Source organism: Sorghum bicolor, chromosome 6, assembly GCF_000003195.3.
Source record: "Sorghum bicolor cultivar BTx623 chromosome 6, Sorghum_bicolor_NCBIv3, whole genome shotgun sequence".
NCBI classification, from domain to species: domain Eukaryota; kingdom Viridiplantae; phylum Streptophyta; class Magnoliopsida; order Poales; family Poaceae; genus Sorghum; species Sorghum bicolor.
In genome coordinates this window covers 54,720,228-54,738,752 of record NC_012875.2, presented here as the reverse complement: position 1 = coordinate 54,738,752, position 18,525 = coordinate 54,720,228, and the positions used below count along the sequence as shown (strand labels likewise).

Below are 18,525 nucleotides of genomic sequence, written 5' to 3'. Positions count from 1 at the left end.
AGTACTAGTGTTGATTTGATGCGATGCAAATCCACACTACTACTCCAGAATATGATTCCGGTCGATCACGATGCGCCAGAAATATTTCCCTCCAGATTCTGCTGCACAAAGCGGAGCAAGTAGCAGTATTTCTAATTCACACAAGTGGATTCAGTTGCCCTGTCAGTTACAGCACACGGTTTTTGCTTGTAGAAAAAAAACAGAGACGCTTTTGTTTTGGCGCGATTCGTCTCTGTCCGGATCCACAACCCGCCCACCACGTCACACGCCAGGGGACCCGGCCCCCTTGGCCTGTCGTTCTGGTACGGGTGAATCCGTGGACCCGGGTGCGCGGCCCACCATGCCACAGACACAGCTGCCACCATCAAAGCCGAGTCAGCTTATCACCGCACCATGGCCCGCCAGGTCGCCACCAAACACACGAGCCTGCCGAACCGCTCCGTCCTCCAAAAACCGCGGGCTGTGTGTGACGGTGTGACCCCGTCCGGCGCGCGGTATCTGCCTATCCTTCGCACTCGCACTCGCACCGCTGTTTGCCCTGCCCGTTTAGGCTCGTGCATCCGCAACCGAGCGACGGCGGTGCGGCTTCGTGGTTGCGCAGCCCGTCCCGGCCCCTGTCCACCAGCCATATATACCCCGCGCTCCCTGCCTGCCGAGTTCAGCTCTGAAACCTACTCTGCCTTGTAGAGTCGTCCACCCCCACACCACCAGGGCACCACCCAGAAACGCAGCAGACCATGGCCACTTCGCTCGCCTGTGCCGGATTCTTCTTCGACACCGAGCCGGTCGGGGAGCCCCGCCTGGCCGCGCTGAACGCGTGCGCGCTCTGCTCCAAACCGCTGGCCCGCGACAGCGACATCTTCATGTACAGAGGGGACACGCCCTTCTGCAGCCAGGAGTGCCGCTACGAGCAGATGCAGCACGACGCCGTCCGCGGCGCCAGGCCCAGGCAGGCGGCCAGGTCCGCTGCCCGGCGGCAGCCGTAGTCCTGTCCTGCATGGAGGTGTCCCCTGTCCCGTGTCCGAGTCTCCGAGACGAGTTGACCACGCCAGAAAGGAGAGCCTGGCTGTGGTGTTCGTTTCGTTCCACGATGAATCGATCGCCGGACTTTAATTCCTGCAGGTTCTGATCGATGGAACGAAAGATGAGAGCAGCTACAGGAACATTTCTACGTCACGACCTGTGAATTGTGAGGGTGGACTGTGGAGCAAGGCGATGATGTCCGTCAACGCCATCATCTGTTCGCTAGCACGAGGCTTCGATGATCGGCCGTGCTATCGTGTGCTCGTGCGTGTTTGAGCCAGGTTGTAACACTACGTTGTAAACTGGAGCATTTTGGCAGCTTTGCTTCCAACAGCTGATCGTCATGTGTCATATGTGTACAAATTTGCTTCCAATATAATGGAGCACGCTAGGGACAATAGTAACATTCGTCATGTGTACAAATTTGCTCTACATGCGATTATTCCTGGACAGTGGGATTGCCCATTTTTTTATTTGTTAAGGCCTTGTTTAGTTCCGAAAAATTTTGGGAAATCGATACTGTAGCACTTTCGTTTGTATTTGACAAATATTATTCAATCATGGACTAACTAGGCTCAAAAGATTCTTCTCGTCAATTCCCACCAAACTGTGCAATTAGTTTTTGTTTTCGTCTATATTTAATGCTTTATGCATGCGTCTAAAGATTCGATGTGACGGGGAATGTGAAAAATTTTGCAAATTTTTTTGAACTAAACGAGGCCTAAATCGTGGTTGGCAAGCCAATGCAGCAGGTCGCCTCCTTGACCCATCATCTTCCGCACTTCTGTGCAGCAGGAGCAGCTGATCGTCACGCGCCCCGACGACTGGCACCTCCATCTTCTCGATGGCGGTGTCCTCGAGTGTCAGCACTCCTCATCCAGGCGAGCCCAAGGAAGCATCCAGGCCCAAGAGGAAGGGAACCAAGAGTATAAAGCTTAGTGGGCCGGAATGGGTTTGCGACGCTTGCGAAGGCCTGCGTGGCTAAGATATATGGAGGAATCGTTCACTTGTAAGCATCATCGAAGAAACTAGAACAGAACTTTCAATTTCTTTTTGCCCGCCGAGCATTCTGCTGGCGGCCAACTACTACGTTACTGTACATCTACTTCTTCTTCGTTGATTCGATCTGTGAGTTCGCATCCTCTGTTTGTCTCCGGCGAGCAGGAGGCTGACATCGAGGCCGTGCTGCCCCACAGGTTCGAGCGATCATCGTTGCTAGTATTTGCTTTTTGGTCGTGCACATCTGGCGCTCGATGGAATGTTTCTGAGACTGTGTGGTTGTGCTCTGATAGTACGAGGCATTTCGGGAGGGCCACCATCATGCCCAACCTGAAGCCGCCGGTGACCACAACGGCACGGGCGATGGAGTACAGGGAGGAGATGATGAGGGCGCTGCCACCAGGGAGTAGCTTCCTGCCGCTCATGACACTGTACCTCACGGACAACACTAGCCCAGAGGAGATAAAAGCGCGCAAGTATGAATTCTTCTCCATATACTAACCAACCTATTCTTCTGGTTCTTTAAAATATATCTTGTTTTCACCTAGAAGAATGTAGATCAGCTTCATGTGGCGTGGTTCTCTGGTTGTATTGTGTTTTCAGTTTTCATCCATCTGCTCCTAAGTCCTCATCAGTAGAAGTCCAAGCAGTAATCAGCTCTAGTGTGGGTTTAACTATCCATTTGTGTACTTGTGCAATGAGTTTGTTGCCACATAGATTGTGCTGAAAATTTGAACAAGATCATCTGATGCAATTATCAAAAGAATTACCGGTCAAACAAAAACTATTGTGTGTATTTACCAATCTATATCTTGAGGTTGATGTTTATTTCGCATGCTATGTGGTTTTAGGAGAGAGTGGTGTAGTCTTTGCTGCGAAGCTGTATCCCGCCGGAGCAACTACCAATTCCCAGGATGGTGTGCCCGGAAGTGCTTGCCTGTCCTGGAGGAGATGGTCAGGCAGCAAATGCCTTTGCTTGTAAGTAGCTTAGGTTCATTGCATTCTTGATGCACTATTGACCTTTTGATTGGAAATGCCTTTGATATATATTTTTTCTCTAGGTTCATGGAGAAGTCACAGATCCACATGTTGACATCTTTGACCATGAGAAGGTTTTCATTGATAGAATATTCGCACCACTTGTACAAAAACTTCTACCGCTGAAAATTGTTATGCAACACATTACAGCTATCGATGCAGTGTTCATAGAATCATGTGAACAAGGTACTGCACTGCTGCTAGGATGGCATTATGCATTTATGCTTCTGCCCTTTTCTACAATTATAAAGCTTTCATGTTTCCAGGTCATGTTGTTGCAACAGTGACTCCCCAGCATCTCCTACTCAATAGGAACGCTTTATGTCAGGGTGGCTTGCAGCCACACAATTACTGCTTGCCATTACTGAAACGAGAGATTCATAAGTATGTTGGATTCACCCTCTAAGAATGCTACTGCTTGTTATAAATGCACAATGAAAATGATATTATTTCCTTTCTAAAAAATACTAGATATTTCTTCAGCAATTAGCCAATTAAGAAACCACTTTTAAACTTGCATGATGAATCCATGACAATCATTTAGTTCAAAATGTGACCAAATATTCCTTCAGCGACATATCACTAGATGCATAACAATATTCTTGTCTCGTATTTTTCTTTAACCTCATTAAGATTGGGCTATTGCCCATATTTCAATCAATTGTCATGTTGAAACTTTTTGTTCTGTAATTTTTTGAACTGTTTCTGAACCTTCAACCTAGGACAAGGTATTGAGCTTATCTTTCAACGGTGTTTTTCTCTCACAACAAATCAGCGAATACTACTTTCAGCCATGACTTTCTTGGTACTGACAGCCCTCCCCATGATAAACGGAACAATGAATGTCCCTGTGAATATGCAGGAATATATAGCGCTTCTGTTGCCTTGTCTCTTTACGCGAAGATATTTGAAGAGGTAATCACTACCTGATGCTTATCCTCAATCTTTGCTTCCAAGAAAATACATAATCATTTATCACAGCCACAACTTGATTTCAAGAAAACTATCTTGCTGACTTGCTGTAGTAGTTTGGTATCGATTATATGCCACTGAAGTTGTGGCGGTGATAAACTATGCAGATGTTGAAAACTCCTTTTCTTATCGTTTTAATTTTATGGACATGTTTACACTATTCCAGGCTGGAGGTCTTGATAACCTAGATGCTTTTACAAGCTTCAATGGCCCTGATTTTTATGGTCTCCCAAGGAACACTTCTAAGATCGTCTTGAGAAAGAGTGGCTGGAAAGTTCCCGCAACACAGTTCAGGGGAGATTGGGCCTATGTTTGCTGGCAGCACCCTTGAATGGCGGTCCATCTGATGATGAGCCTAAAGAATAATAAAGGTATGCATTATTGGACGCTGCACTTGAGGGGATAAATAAGTGGAGTTTTTCCAGTTCTTTTTCCTTTTCTGTTAGAATCAGCATAGCAAATTGTTCAGCCATACTGGACGGTTCTTGAAGGCAAAGTTAGTGGGAGTAACTTGTTGAAAGCGACGACGTGTGATTCGCGCATTCGAGTTCTTTTATCCCTTTTGGATTGCAGCACAATTTCAGAAACAGCTATAGACCGCTGTATATCAAGGTGTGCTTTACTGATCTAGACACTAGAACTAGACTAGAGCAAACATAATGAATACGTAAATTTTAGCACTGCAGTTGTATATCAATGTTGCTGTCGATTTGAGACAAATTTCCCCCTGCTATTGCTACTCCTGGATCTTGTATCTTTTCGAGTGCTGCTGTCCGGTTATTCAGACCTGCCGGGTATGCTGCATGCTTTCAGGAAACTCTCATAACTGTCACCAGCTGTTCCTCCATTGGATCTCCTTCGTTAGCTAGCTGTACCTGTACGTGAACGGCTCGCTCGGTCGCAACCGTACTTGTGGAACAGGCGCAGGCCGTCGTTGCGATGCAGCGACAGCGCGTGGCCCCCCGGTATGCAAGTTGAGCGTGGTGTAGCACACGGTGTAATAAACAGGGAACGGTTTTGTTTCGGCGCGATTCGTCGCTGTCGGAATCGAGAACCCGCCACCACGTCATTACACGGGGCCCCGGCCCCTTGGCCTCCTGTCGTTCTCGTACGGGTGGACCCGTGCGTGGGCCACCAAGCAACAGACACAGCGGCCACCATCAGACCGAGTCAGCCGATCAATCACTGTACCATGGCCCGCCATGAATGAGTGAAACAGAACAAGTGAGAAACGAGCCGAACCACTCCGTTCCCCAGGAACCCGTGCCGGGTTGGCGCCGTCGTCCGGCGCGCGCCGTCTTGCCCCAGAACCGAATTGAACCACCCGTATAGGTGGACCGTTGCTGCAAAAAGTAGCAGCAGCTACGCCTGACCATTGAACAAGGAAGGTCTTGTTTAGTTTCCAAAAAAATTATAAAATTTTTTAGATTTTCCGTCATCGAATCTTTGACGTATGTATAGCGTATTAAATATATATAAAAATAAAAATTAATGCACAGTTTGGTGAAAATTGACGAGACGAATCTTTTGAGTCTAATTAGTCTATAATTGGACAATATTTATCAAATACAAATGAAAATGCTAATATTTCTATTTTGTAAAATTTTTTGGAATTAAACAAGGCCGAAGGTGAAAGTTCAGGGCTTCAAGGAGGGGCTTGCCACGGTGGGCACAAAGGGTTGACTGTTGACGTGAGCCATGGCTTTTCACCTAAGGCCGTGTTTAGTTCATCCTGAACCCGTCACATCGAATCTTGTGGCACATGCATGAAACTTTGAATATAGACGAAAACAAAAACTAATTACACAGTTTAACTGTAAATTATGAAATGAATCTTTTGATCCTAGTTAGTTCATAATTGGATAATACTCAATCCATCCCAAATTGTAAGTCGTTTAACTTTTTTAATATCAAGTTTGACCACTCGTCTTATTCAAAGTTTTGTACAAAATATTACTTTTTTTTGTTGTGTATTGGTTTATTAATAAAAGTTTTCAAGAATGACTTAAATTTGACTATATTTGCACAAATTTTTTGAATAAGACGAGTGGTCAAACTTAGGGTAAAAAAAGTCAAACGACTTACAATTTGGGATGGAGAGAGTATTTGTCACAAACAAACAAAAGTGCTACACTACCGAAAACTTTTCACTTTTCCGAACTAAACAAGCAAAAAGGCCTCGTGACCCATCAAAGATGGAAGGATGTCATTGGAGAGGCCCGCCTCATTCTCAATGAAGACGTACGTACGTCACGGCTTGGCTGCAGAAGCTGTGGACGTACGATCCAACACGTGTCTGCTCACTGCCAGGTAGGGCGTGACTCAGCGCCTTGTATGATCAGTTGATCACCGCCCGTACTTCAATAGTAACGCCACACATGTACTGCTCTGTCCACCACTCCGCTGGCAACAACATACCGCTAAAATCTAAAACTACGCGTGGGACGGGACCGATTACTACATGGAAAGATCATAAACTATGCTTTGGAGCGATCTTAACGCTCCAATTAACAAGCACAATGCTTATCTGTTAAGCCACCATCTAAACAAATGCCCCAGCTCGGATCACAAAGGGCACTACGTACTGCTCCCCCGGGCGAAACCTGCCTGCCTGAGGGGTGGAAATGGAATGCACCCGCAGCAGACGGCACTACACGCAAGTTAAGGTGCACAGTTGCCTAGTGAAAGTTTGCCGATTCCCGGTTATATAATAGGCTCCGGCATCTATGATTGTCGCCTGATCGCCTCACGACGGCGTGTGCTTATGTGAAACCAGCCTAGAGTCCCGTGATGCCGTCCTTATGTTTGGTCACAGGGCTGGCGTGCACGCACCACAACCCCAAGATTCCCGTAGAAAGATGTAATTTTAAAAAACCGTACTGATGATATGTGGTACTCTTCTATTATACAACTGGGAGCGCAGAGCTTGGAGGGGCTAGTGTTCTGGGCCCAGTCGTTTTTGTGCCTAACCATGTGGAGCCCTTGCCTAGTATGTTGGAGAAAATGCGTAGTACGCCCTAATTATTGTCTCTAAAATCATTTTGTACAGTTGATGTTTTGCTTTATTATACTAAGAGAAAAATATTATTCTATGATTAAAAAAATGTGGCTACCCAACTGGCCATTGCCACTCTTGGCTTTAAGATTGGTACAAAACATAAGCAATCAGTATCAAATTTTGTGTGGTTGGAGGGGCACTCATGAGTGTAGATTTATGTTCGCTTGTTTTATAAGTAGTATTTTTTCTACCGGCCACAATAAATCAATGAACAATATTTTTAGCCACAACTTTTCAGACAAGCGTAGAGATAGATTTTAACGGCGGCACGGGGAGTGGGAAGGACTCAAGGACAACAGCGGTGGTGCCAGTGTATGACTCGCCATTGGAGGATGAGTCCTCAGGATCGAATAGAGGATTGCGATCTATGGAGGTGTGGGTCTGGAGATCGAAGGCAACAGAGATGGAAGGGCGCGGCGCGGTGATCGCAGCGGCGTAGGGATCACAGCAATCGCAGCGCGAGCGAGATCAGGAGAGGAAGGAGGCTGTTTCAGAAAGGAACCCGCGCAGCTGATACGATAGATTTGGGAGCCAACAACGAGTCGTACTGATCTCCAATGAATATATGTCGAGTACATCACGGTTGCAAGGCTCGGCAACCAACTCAGCCAGCACTACATACGCGTTGTGGGAGCGGGCGGGCAGATCGTGCACAGACTTCGTGCCTCTACTGTGCCTGTAGGCGTACGTACATACACATAAACAATACATGTCTCAACAGGTTCCAAACGGTATTATTGGCTCCTTTCCAGGCATGGCGCAACAGGAACCCTATTTGGTCAGAACAACTCTCGTTCCATCTTCACATTTCGATAAAAGAAAATCTCCACGCCAATTCTCGAAATCTCGTTTGTTACATGTGTTCATCGGCTCGTTGTCCTAACTTCTCGATCAACACGTCTCTGCGATGCGATGACACCATTACCATACAACCCAAAATCGAGAGGAGGTATGATTCCAACGGCTAGGTACTCCTTAATGTAGGCAACAGTTTAGCTAACCTTCAATTACATCACAAGCCTAAGCCAGTGGATAAATATTAGTAGATGCGATGAACCATTTTTAGCTGATGCGGCCCTTTTATTTTCAGTTTACTGTACTAGTGAATTCCATGAGTAATAGCCCTTTTATTTTTCAGTTTACTGTACTAGTGAATACTTTTTTTAGTTGATTCCATGAATAATATCATCTTTCGAATACTGATGGCCATGATACATTTTGTACTGTACTAGTGTACTTAAAAATGCTTGATTAATGAAAGAAGAACCCGGTGAGTGTGCTAATTGCGTAATCAGATCATCAAGTGACTAACAAAGGACCGAAGTGGAGGGCAATCGTGACATCCGCGTCAGATACGAGATTCAATGACAGACGAGTGCCTTCTAGGCTTGTACCCATCGCTGAGTCACTGGAGCGTGGAGACGCTCCGTGTCCTCGTCATAGCTTGCTGGAGATCAGAGGCCGTTGAGGCATGACTAACCACTTCGGCAGCATATGGACACCGTCCACCACCAACCATCCAACCCAGTGCCTTGGTGGTGGAGGATCGATAAAAAATGAGGTTCTGACGGAATTCCGTACAATCTAAAAGATTATGACGACGTACGGGGGCTGTAGAGGTCTAACCATGCCTGGTCTTTTTGGTGATTACCATGCTTAGGTGGTGTTTGATTTGGGGTGATAAAATTTAACAAATATCGTAGCATTTTCGTTTTATTTGATTAAAAGTGTTTAGACTCAAAAGGTTCGTCTTCCAAATTAACCTCTAGCTGTATTTTAGTTTTATAAATAGTCTATACTTAGTACTTCATACATGTATCTAAATATTCGATATGATAGGTGATAAAAAATATCACCCCAAACCAAACAGAGCCTTACTAACACACAAATGTATCTAAAAAATACTAATAAAAACTGAATGCATAGATGTTACAAAGTTCTATGTCCATTCATATAAAATTAGAGATATAATAAAAATCTTTGCAAGAAGGTAACAAAAAAGTACTCCATATTCATGTTTGATGTTCCTGCAATCATAGTTCTCAAGGCGACGCCTAAGCGTCCAGCCCCCCCACCCCCTCGCCTTGCAGAATGGGCGCCTAGGCGAGCAAGGCGGATGCCTAGGCGTCTAGGCACCCCCCCCCCCCCCCCACCCACCCATTGCCGTGCTTCACCTTTACGCCGTAAGAAGTATGCCCGCAACTATATTCGAGTGCAGATTTTATTCTATTTATCTATTGCATAGATTTTGTTGCGTCTCAGATATAATGAACAGAGAACTTTTCATCACCTATTGATTCATATTGTTGTTGATTAGCATGGGAAGGGGTGGGGGTGGGACACCAGATACATTCTCTGTTACCCACCATTCAGCCAAGGAATATTTCCATTTGGGTTCTGGGGGAACAGAGCGTTGCAAACGGTGTTCACCATGCCGTGCATGAGTGCATCGACCACGTTGTCGTAGTTCAAGTAATTAGCATCAGTCATTGTATCTCTCTCGGCGAATACGTTCGTCTACCATAGTAATGGTAAACTAAGGCCTTGTTTAGATGCAAAAAGTTTTGGGATTTTGGCACTGTAGGATTTTCGTTTTTATTTGACAAACATTATCTAATTATGGAGTAACTAGGTTTAAAAGATTCATCTCGTGATTTACATGTAAATTGTGCAATTAGTTATTCTTTTTATCTATATTTAATACTTCATGCATGTGCCGCAAGATTCGATGTGACGGAGAATCTTGTAAAGTTTTAGATTTTTAGTTGTATCTAAACAAGGCCTAAGCACTTGCTCAAAAAGAAACGTGCACTGCCGAGTGCGCACTTTACAAGCAACCCCCCCTCCGGTGAAAGCCTAGTGTGGTGCTCGTCTGAAGCATATTCCACTCGCCGATCTCGAGAAAGCTGCTCCCCCGGGCGAAACCTGCCTGCATGCCTGACCGATGGTCGATGGAATCTTGTGCCGTGCACTTGCAACCACGAGGTGCTACCTCCCTAGTCCCTACTCCAAGACGTGCAACATTGTGAAGGCGAAACCTGGCATCCTCTGGTTCATCAAGTTTTGTAAGCAATTCAATCGATTCCCTCCAAAGTTTTTTATACAGGAGAGGAGTAGCACAGAAACCACCAGTCCCCTAGTGGTAGACGCAATGCTTCGGGTGTGCCGTGGTGCCACCTGCCTAAAAAAATGGTGCCCATGATGGTATTTTGACGGCAAGTGGTCTCTATCATTTGCGTGCTTAACATGTGGTGTGGCAAAAAGAGTCAGGTTAGTTTAAGCCAAACGTGACCTGCTTTTCCATAAGAATATTTACTCCCCTCGTTTGCTACTCAAAAGCGGAGCAAGTGCTGCATTTGCTTCGGTTCCTTTGAGACCGCAGCACACGGTTTTCGCATGTAAACAGGGAGAGGGAGGGACGTTTTTGTGCTATTCCTGTGTGCTTGGGAATTCCAGAGTTCCCGACCCGAACCCCATCCACGTCAGACAGGGACCCGCGCCTCCTGTCGTCGTCCTCGTCGGTCGTCGCGGTGTGGCCGAGTCACCGCCCCGCGTGCGAGCCTGCGTGACGTGGCGCGGACACGGCTGCCGCCAAGCAGAACCGTGCCCCGAAAACCACCCAACCATTGGTCCATGGCCCTTCGCCGTAATAAAGAATGGAAGCCACTCCGTTCTCCTTCCCGGTTTGTCGGCGTCAGTGCCGGCGCGCGGTATTGCCCGCCCGCACGGCGAGCGAGACGTCTCGCGCCAGACCGCCATCTTTCCTTGCCCGCTCACGGCGCCCGGCACCAGTCCCAGTCCGCCATATATACCGCCCCGCACCTCGCCTCCGAGCTGAGCTCAAACCGTCCATCCCGTCCTCTCTAGTCTCCACACTCTTGCAGTTGCAGGCTTGCAGCTAGCAGCTAGCAGCGCATCGAGAGCCAAAAACCAAAGCCATGGCAGCAGCATCAGCAGCACATCTCGCCTGCGCCTTCTTCTTCGACGCGGAGCCCGCCGTCGGCGAGCGCAGCCTGCACGCGCTCGACGCGTGCGCGCTCTGCGCCAAGCCGCTGGCGCGCGACAGCGACATCTTCATGTACAGAGGGGACACGCCCTTCTGCAGCGAGGAGTGCCGCTACGAGCAGATGCAGCTCGACGCCATCCGAGCCAGGCAGCAGGCCTCCGCCAGGTCCGGCGGCGGCCGGCGGCAGCCGTCGTACTCGTCAGGAGCGGAGGCGCGGCGCGGGCACCGGGACGCCAGGAAGGTGTCCGCGGTGGCGACCTGATCAACGCCAGGCGACCGGAAGCTACCTAGATCAGATCGAGCGACAGCCGGACAAGTGAAAGCACGTCGCGGCCCGTTGCTCCGTCGCGCTGGCCTGAGCCGAGCTGTGCGGTGGATGAGGCCCGCGGACGCCGGGGAATCGGAGACGACGTTCTCCATCAGAGATTCAGAGTTCCTCTGGTTGCATCAGGATTGGCCTGCGTGCCACTGTCAATGTCCTTTTGTAATACCGTTTTGTAAATCCGAAGCATTTGGAAAGCTTTACCTCCAAATTCAAAGCCATTTTTTTCGAACATCGTGTGCGATTCAACTTGTTCATGAATTGATTCATTGTTTTGATAGTAATTGCGAATGAGTTAACTGTACAAGTCGCCTGAACAGTAGTACTAGTACTTTAGAATGAATGAATCGTCTCCAAGCGAAGTGGAGTGGAGGATTTGTTGAGCACTTCAAATTATTGCTTGTTTGTTCCTATTCTCTTCTGCGCGCCTCACGACTCATCGCTGAATCAGTGTAGAGTGTCATCACGTCATTGCTAGGCTGGAGGCCGTGGACCTCAAGTCCAGTACTCCTTAACATGTGCCTGATCAGCGCCAGGTTGGGCATGACTCACTGCATACGCAGCCATCACCTGTGTGCCCTAGGCTTAGTGGTGAAAACTTTTTAGATTTCGCTAATGTAGCACTTTCGTTTGTATTTAATAAATATTGTTTAATTATGTACTAATTAGGCTTAAAAAATTCATCTCATGATTTACAGGTAAACTGTATAATTAATTATTTTTTCATATATATTTAGCTATGCATGTACCATAAAATTCGATATGAGAGAAATCTTGAATTTTTTTTGGATTTTGACGGGAACTAAACAAGGCCCTAATGGAGAGCGAGTCCTGCGAATTTCCAAACGATCTTGCACCACTGGCTAGTACTAGTACTCCGTACAATTTTTAAGAGATCATTTTTTCGGTACAATGCATACCCATCCTGATCTGTTAATTATTCTCTTCATTTCTAAATTATAAGTTATTCTAATAATTTTAAATAGTTAAAAACATCTCAAGTTTAACTAAATTTATATGATAACATAATAATATTTATGATACCATTCTTGATTATTTATATTTTTATAGTAATATCTATTTAATATTATAATTTTTTTTTAATTTTTTTATTTATAATGTTAGTCAAACTTAAGATGTTTGGGTCTCCAAAGTTTTTGAAATGACTCGTAAATTGAACGGAGGGAGTAAGGCAGAACCCGGTGCGCAGGTGCACTGCAGCTAGCTGCCTAGCTCTCAGTTACCGTTTATAATGATGATAATCCGCAACTTGCAAGCTCTGCAGGCCTGCAATTAACAGGCCGAATTGTGCAGTTTTTATCCGAGGCTAAACAAACTCAGCGCAGATCTCGATAAAAGCTGCTCCCCGGGACGAAGCCTGCCGGCCTGAACCGATGGAATCCGGAACCGCACAGCTCTCAAGCTGCGATCGCACGGTGCTTCGCCCGTGGTCCGTGGAGTACAGTGCACCGAGACGTGCACTGCCGCCAAGGCGAAACCTGGCAATCTCTCGATTAAACAACAAATTCTCCCTGATCCTCCGATCTCCCTCGAGCGTTTAAAATCACTTAGCCTCAGATTGCGTGCAGACGCAGTGGCCATCGCCTATTGGACGGACACCTGCCAACGGTCCCCGCAAGGCCGCGACGTCGACGAGCCACAAGTGTGCCGCCTGGCGTTGGCGTGCATGCACCACACTTCCCCCCAAGATTCCCGTAATAAAGCATCCATATTAAAAAAAAAACAGTAGAGGGCACTGGACTAGAGCGTGCGGTGCTCTCGATCATTTGCGAGTACGGGCAAAAGGTCCGGTTCCCTTATTACGGGCGCCAGAACGTTTACATTAGTTTAAGCCAAAGTTCGAAGCTTTTCGCCTAATGGTATAGATTTGTCGCAAACGATTCCGACCTTCTTCTCTTTTTCATTGATATTACAAAACCATGGAATTATGTAGCCTGCTCTTTTCCCCCTCTACGGAAAGCCGAGCAAAGTGGGTATTTCGAGTCCACTAGGGGTCACCTTTTCCTTTATGTGATAGGAGTAGCATAGCATCGCACACGGTTTTCGTGAAGTACCGGGACGTCCAAGTTGCCATTCCGGCGTGTTGCTTTCGGAAACCAGAGCCCACGGCCACGTCGCTGTCGAGCTCGAGCATGACATTTTTTGCCTGTCGCCTTCGCCTCACGTCGCTCTCGTTCGCGGTGGAGCCGCGGGCGTGGGCCACGCGCCCCGCCCAGGCACGAACGGAACGATGCGTCCCTCATCAACTCGTCAGGCCGAAGCCAACCACTCCGGGAATAAAGAACCGAACCACTCCATTCCGATTCCGTTCCCTGCGGCTGCCCAGGTTCGGTGGCTCCGCCCGTCCGGCGGGCGGTATTGCCCTCCCCGTGGGCCGTGCGTGGGCCACCCCGCCCCCGCCCGCGCCCGACCCCTGTTTTCTCACGCGCGCCCGCGTCGGCGTTGCCCTCCCCGTCCAGTCCTCGTCAGTCCGCCCATATAAACGCCCCTCGGCCTCTCGCCTCTCACTCACCTCTCGTCCTCCTCCGAGTCTCCGACCACCCGCAGCAGCAACAGGCCAGCACCCAACGAGCAAAGCTTGCTTTCCTAGCCTAGTCACAGAAACAACAGCCACACCCACGGCTACTACACGCGCGCCAGCCATGGCCTCCGCCTTCTTCTTCGACGCCGAGCCGGTGTGCGAGGTCTCCAGCCTGCTGCTGCCCGCGCTGGACGCCTGCGCGCTCTGCGCCAAGCCGCTGGGACGCGACGACGACATCTTCATGTACAGAGGCGACACGCCCTTCTGCAGCGAGGAGTGCCGCGACGAGCAGATGCAGCTCGACGCCATCCGCGCCAGGCAGGCCGCCAGGTCCGCCGCCGGACGGAGGCAGCAGCAGCAGCAGCAGCAGTACTCCTCCAGAACAGAGTCCAGGCACCAGGAGTCCAGGAAGGTGTCTGTTGCGACCTGAACGGCCGGGGCCTAAGTGACGGCACGGTCCTGAAGACCAGAAGACATGCATCCCCTATTCCCCTTGTGTGTCAACAAGAGATTTCTGCACCTGGAGAAACGTCGATGGGTGCCGGCGGGACATAGGACTTCGATTTCTAGGTCGCTGTTGTCCTGCCTGAGCACTGCGCCGATGCTATCGGCGCGACGGCGCCCGAGGGCGGACTGACCACTTCGCCTGGGGAAGAAAGTTCAGTCACCGATCTGTGATCTGCTTGCTTGTGGCTGTGGCGAGTCGCCCAACTATGCACACGCACCCCGTTGGACGCTCTGATCTTTGGCTCGTACAGGGTGCGAAGAGTGTGTTTTAGCGTTGATTGTACACCGGTTTGTTCTTTGTAAAGCCAGTGCATGCATTTGGGATTTTTTGTTTCCCATGTGAGATTTCAACACGATCTCTGCTCTACTACGACAAGCCAAGTTTACACATTTTGTTTATTGACACGTATAGTAGTGGGCACCGTCAATATCGGTTTCCTCTACGTGGGTTCCCTCCCTTCCGCTTCTCTATAAAATGAAGATCTAGTTTTTCATAAAAAAATGAAGATCTACAAAATCCCAAGAACATAAAGAGCAACTCCAATATATTCTTTCCTGTAGTGACCGAAATAGATATTTTGGTGAAAAAAGAAGTTGATATATTTTAGGTGTCTGAACTTTTAGGAATTTTCAGACAACAGTTTCATAGAACCAACTAGTACAATTAAAATGAGAACTCAAAGAGACAATTAATAATTTTTCTATAATAAAAAACTAATACAATGGTATGTTGTGCGAACAACACCAAAAAAATCACACATGAGGCATAGGAGAAGTGAAAAAAAAAACAATCCACTTCAACAGTTTTTAACTAGGAAAACTTCTCTATTTGACACTAAAAAAAATTATGCTTCCATATTTGACATCGAAACTTAAAATCTTCTCTATATGTCACCTATTTCATCTCTTGTTCCCTGTTTGACACTTCCCATTATTTCATCTTTTCTTAACACTTCCATCTTGTTTTCATTGTACCGGCATTAAATTCAAGGCAAAAAGACTATGTTGCCCCTTCTATAGTCCTACGTACTTTCTTTTGGGCATACCCCTCCTTAGTCTGGTAGTCCAGACCGGCTTTGATATAGTACACTTTTTTTTAGATAAAGGATAGTTTATATCCGGCTTCATCTACCAACAAGTAGAATCAGACCAATTATTACAAAGTTTGAACATCTGTTCAGCGCACTATTTCCAAAGTTTACAGAATTTACTTTGGAAAAAAAAGAAACATGAAGTAAAGATTTGACTAAGAGAGACCAATAAACCTATTTGACAACCAACCATTTGACCTAAAAAAATGCAAGACTGACGACTCAAGATGATGTCCAACAAGAATTAGCTGGTCCCGCTGATCATCACGTCGTTGCAGTCTTGCCCATTGGCGCAGCCAATGTGTTCCCTGGAAGAGTACCTGCAAAAAAGTTTTTGGTCTACTTTTGTCAAAAACCACTTCGTTTCGTGTTAACCAAATTGTCCAACATAAAGCCGATGCTGCTGTTAATAACAAAGAATTGTGCAAGTTATCACCCAACTTAGACCAATGAACAAATAATTCCTCTATGCTAAGAGGAGGTGATATCCCAAACATTAAATGTACTGCACGCCACAGAAATTTGGCATAAAAACAATCAAAAAAGAGGTGATGAATAGTTTCTTTAGAATGGCAAAAGCTACATCTCGTGTCACCATTCCAATTACGACGGGCTAGGTTATCTTTTGTTAAAATCACACCTCTTTTTAAGTACCACAAAAATATCTTTATTTTTGTAGGAACTTTGATCTGCCATATATCTTGTGGCACTCTGACACCATTGTTAATTAACGCGGCATACATCGAGCTAACTGAAAAACTACCTGATGAATGTAAAGACCAAACGAAAACATCTCTTCCCTCTTGTAAATTCACATCCTGTAGAGAAGCAACAATTCTGTGCCAGTCCTATAGGTTTCTCCCCGCTAAATTGCGGCGGAAGGAGATGTTTAAAGGGACGGCTGCAAGGACACTTGCCACGGAGGCTTGTTTTCTTCTCACAATATTGAATAACGAGGGGAATTTAGTTTTGAGTGGTTGGTTGCCCAGCCAGGTATCCATCCAAAAACGAGTTTGTGAACCATCTTTGACCTTAAATGACCCGAACCCCATGAAAATATCTTTAACATTCATTAGGCCTTTCCAAAAATGAGAATCTGTTGGCTTTTTAGAACAACTTGCTATGGTTTTATCTTTTAGGTATTTATTCCGTAAGAGTTCTTGCCATAATCCATCCTCATTTATCACTTTTACCTTAGAGGATCGGTGATTTGATATTTGGGAGTACTATAGCAAAATTCAATTTAGGGCTCTGTTTAGTTCACCTTAAAAACCAAAAAGTTTTCAAGATTCTCTATCACATCGAATTTTGCGGCACATGCATGAAACATTAAATATAGACGAAAACAAAAACTAATTACACAGTTTGCCTGTTAATCGCGAGTTAAATCTTTTAACCCTAGTTATTTTATAATTGTAAAGTGATACAGTAACGAAATCTAAAAAAAACTTCCGCATCTCAATAAGGCCTAGATTTAGACTATCCGAAGTTATGAATGGCAGTGCCCTGCATTGTATGGGGGCAGACAGCGTGCGGCAAGACGAACCTCCCAGTTGAAGAGCTCGTCAGTCGTCGTCACTCACCTAGGGGAACAAAAAGCACCCGGAGAGAAAAAAGAGCCAGGCGGGAGAGCAGATCTCAAGGAAGCCGGCTCCGGCTGCTTCACGGAAAGAGCAAGAGCTCTCGCCGTCAAAGCGGGACTACTCCATTGGCTCCTCTTCCTCACGGCGTAGCTCACGAGAGCGGCGAAAAAACGGGGGAAATCCACTCGAGAGATGGTCCCCAAAGCATGCCCACGGCCTTGTTTAGTTCCTAAAAAATTTTACAAAATTTTTTAGATTTTCTATCACATCGAGTCTTTAGACGCATGCATGGAGTATTAAATATTGACGAAAATAAAAAACTAATTGCACAGTTTGGTCGAAATTGACGAGACGAATCTTTTAACCCTAATTAGTTTATGATTGGACAATATTTATCAAATACAAACGAAAGTATCACTATTCATATTGTATAAAAAGATTTGGAAGTAAACCAGCCCTGATTCCGTCGGGGTCTCGTGCGAGGCCGCTCCCGCTCGTGCTTGTCGCTCAAGCCAAAACGAATCCGCTGTTCCCAAGGCGCAACCTGGCACGCTCTCGCCACTCGCCTAGAAACAACCTGGTGTGCCCCATGCCCAACTGCCCATGGCTTCACCTTGACGCCCAAGCCCTCGCGACCGGGCCGGACCGGCGACCCATCCCATCTGACGTGAGCGATTACGCACTCACCGCGGCAAAAGCAAGCCCGGAACCTGCCAAGGCGCCTCGCCACCGCCACGGCTGCTCGCGAGCGCGACACGACACCGGCGTGCACACCAGCACGCGCCATGATTCCCGTCGGGGGAAAAGGCATGGGGGAGCTAGGGGCTCCTTCCGTGGCCGGGCCGTGGAATGACGGCTGTCTCGGCGTGCCTAACCATGTGCCGTTGCCGTTCGATAGGCGGGCAGAAAGCCTAGCGGCGCCTCTGGCCATGATGAGTGGCCCTGGCAGTACGCCAAGGTTGCGTTTAGTTTAACCAAAGCACAAAGCTTATTAGGGCCTGCCTGACCCTGCCTAAATGGTGCAGATTCGAGCACATGGCTCCACCGCCAGTTTCCTGCATTGTTTTGGTTAACCCCTCTCTCTTTTGCTGGCGAAAAGAGCAGCAAGCCGGGTTCCTGTTTGATTCTCACCTAGGAAGAAGGGCAGTTTAAAACTAGGGTTAATTGGTGTGCAAGGAAAGCAAGGAATTCGTTGTACGTACTGACGGTTTGATTATTGGGGTTGGTTAAGCCGCCGGCCGCCAGCCGATACACGTGTGCCGGTCGAGATCCAGCGTGCCTGACTGCCTCTGCACGTGTATGCGTCAGCCAGCCACGATTAGTCGTTGGATTCTATGCTGTTTAGCTAGGCCGTGTTTAGTTTTGGACGAAAAGATTTCGCGAC

At 47.3% G+C, this 18,525-nt stretch overlaps 4 protein-coding genes across 6 annotated transcripts; all 4 read left to right on the top strand.

Moving 5' to 3' along the window:
* Window positions 463-1,496, top strand: LOC8071069. The gene has a single exon (XM_002448369.2). The coding sequence runs from the start codon at window positions 738-740 to the stop codon at window positions 984-986; it is 249 nt and encodes an 82-aa protein (XP_002448414.1). The 5' UTR covers window positions 463-737; the 3' UTR covers window positions 987-1,496.
* Window positions 1,648-4,729, top strand: LOC8071068 (dihydroorotase, mitochondrial). 3 transcript variants are annotated; one of them, XM_021462778.1, is made up of 7 exons: window positions 1,648-2,219; window positions 2,316-2,498; window positions 2,874-3,000; window positions 3,084-3,246; window positions 3,327-3,444; window positions 3,923-3,975; window positions 4,199-4,729. In XM_021462778.1, exons 2-6 carry the CDS (start codon window positions 2,344-2,346, stop codon window positions 3,930-3,932), a joined length of 573 nt encoding a protein of 190 aa, XP_021318453.1. In that variant the 5' UTR covers window positions 1,648-2,219; window positions 2,316-2,343; the 3' UTR covers window positions 3,933-3,975; window positions 4,199-4,729. The 3 variants fall into 3 exon arrangements, 1 of the variants encoding a protein (XP_021318453.1); XR_002454059.1 differs by having other exon boundaries at window positions 2,874-2,976; window positions 3,327-3,975; XR_002454058.1 differs by having other exon boundaries at window positions 3,327-3,975.
* LOC8071067 lies at window positions 10,744-11,702 on the top strand. Its single transcript, XM_002448367.2, has one exon. It carries the CDS (start codon window positions 11,029-11,031, stop codon window positions 11,356-11,358), a length of 330 nt encoding a protein of 109 aa, XP_002448412.1. The 5' UTR covers window positions 10,744-11,028; the 3' UTR covers window positions 11,359-11,702.
* LOC8071066 lies at window positions 13,899-14,843 on the top strand. Its single transcript, XM_002448366.2, has one exon. It carries the CDS (start codon window positions 14,082-14,084, stop codon window positions 14,388-14,390), a length of 309 nt encoding a protein of 102 aa, XP_002448411.1. The 5' UTR covers window positions 13,899-14,081; the 3' UTR covers window positions 14,391-14,843.

Excerpts from the sequence above, each read along its gene's own strand:
- LOC8071069 (XM_002448369.2), top strand. The coding sequence starts at position 738 with ATGGCCACTTCGCTCGCCTGTGCCGGATTCTTCTTCGACACCGAGCCG.
- LOC8071068 (XM_021462778.1), top strand. The coding sequence starts at position 2,344 with ATGCCCAACCTGAAGCCGCCGGTGACCACAACGGCACGGGCGATGGAG. Across the intron at positions 2,499-2,873 it reads GAGGAGATAAAAGCGCGCAA|GAGAGAGTGGTGTAGTCTTT; the intron begins GTATGAATTCTT and ends ATGTGGTTTTAG. Across the intron at positions 3,247-3,326 it reads CATAGAATCATGTGAACAAG|GTCATGTTGTTGCAACAGTG; the intron begins GTACTGCACTGC and ends TCATGTTTCCAG.
- LOC8071067 (XM_002448367.2), top strand. The coding sequence starts at position 11,029 with ATGGCAGCAGCATCAGCAGCACATCTCGCCTGCGCCTTCTTCTTCGAC.
- LOC8071066 (XM_002448366.2), top strand. The coding sequence starts at position 14,082 with ATGGCCTCCGCCTTCTTCTTCGACGCCGAGCCGGTGTGCGAGGTCTCC.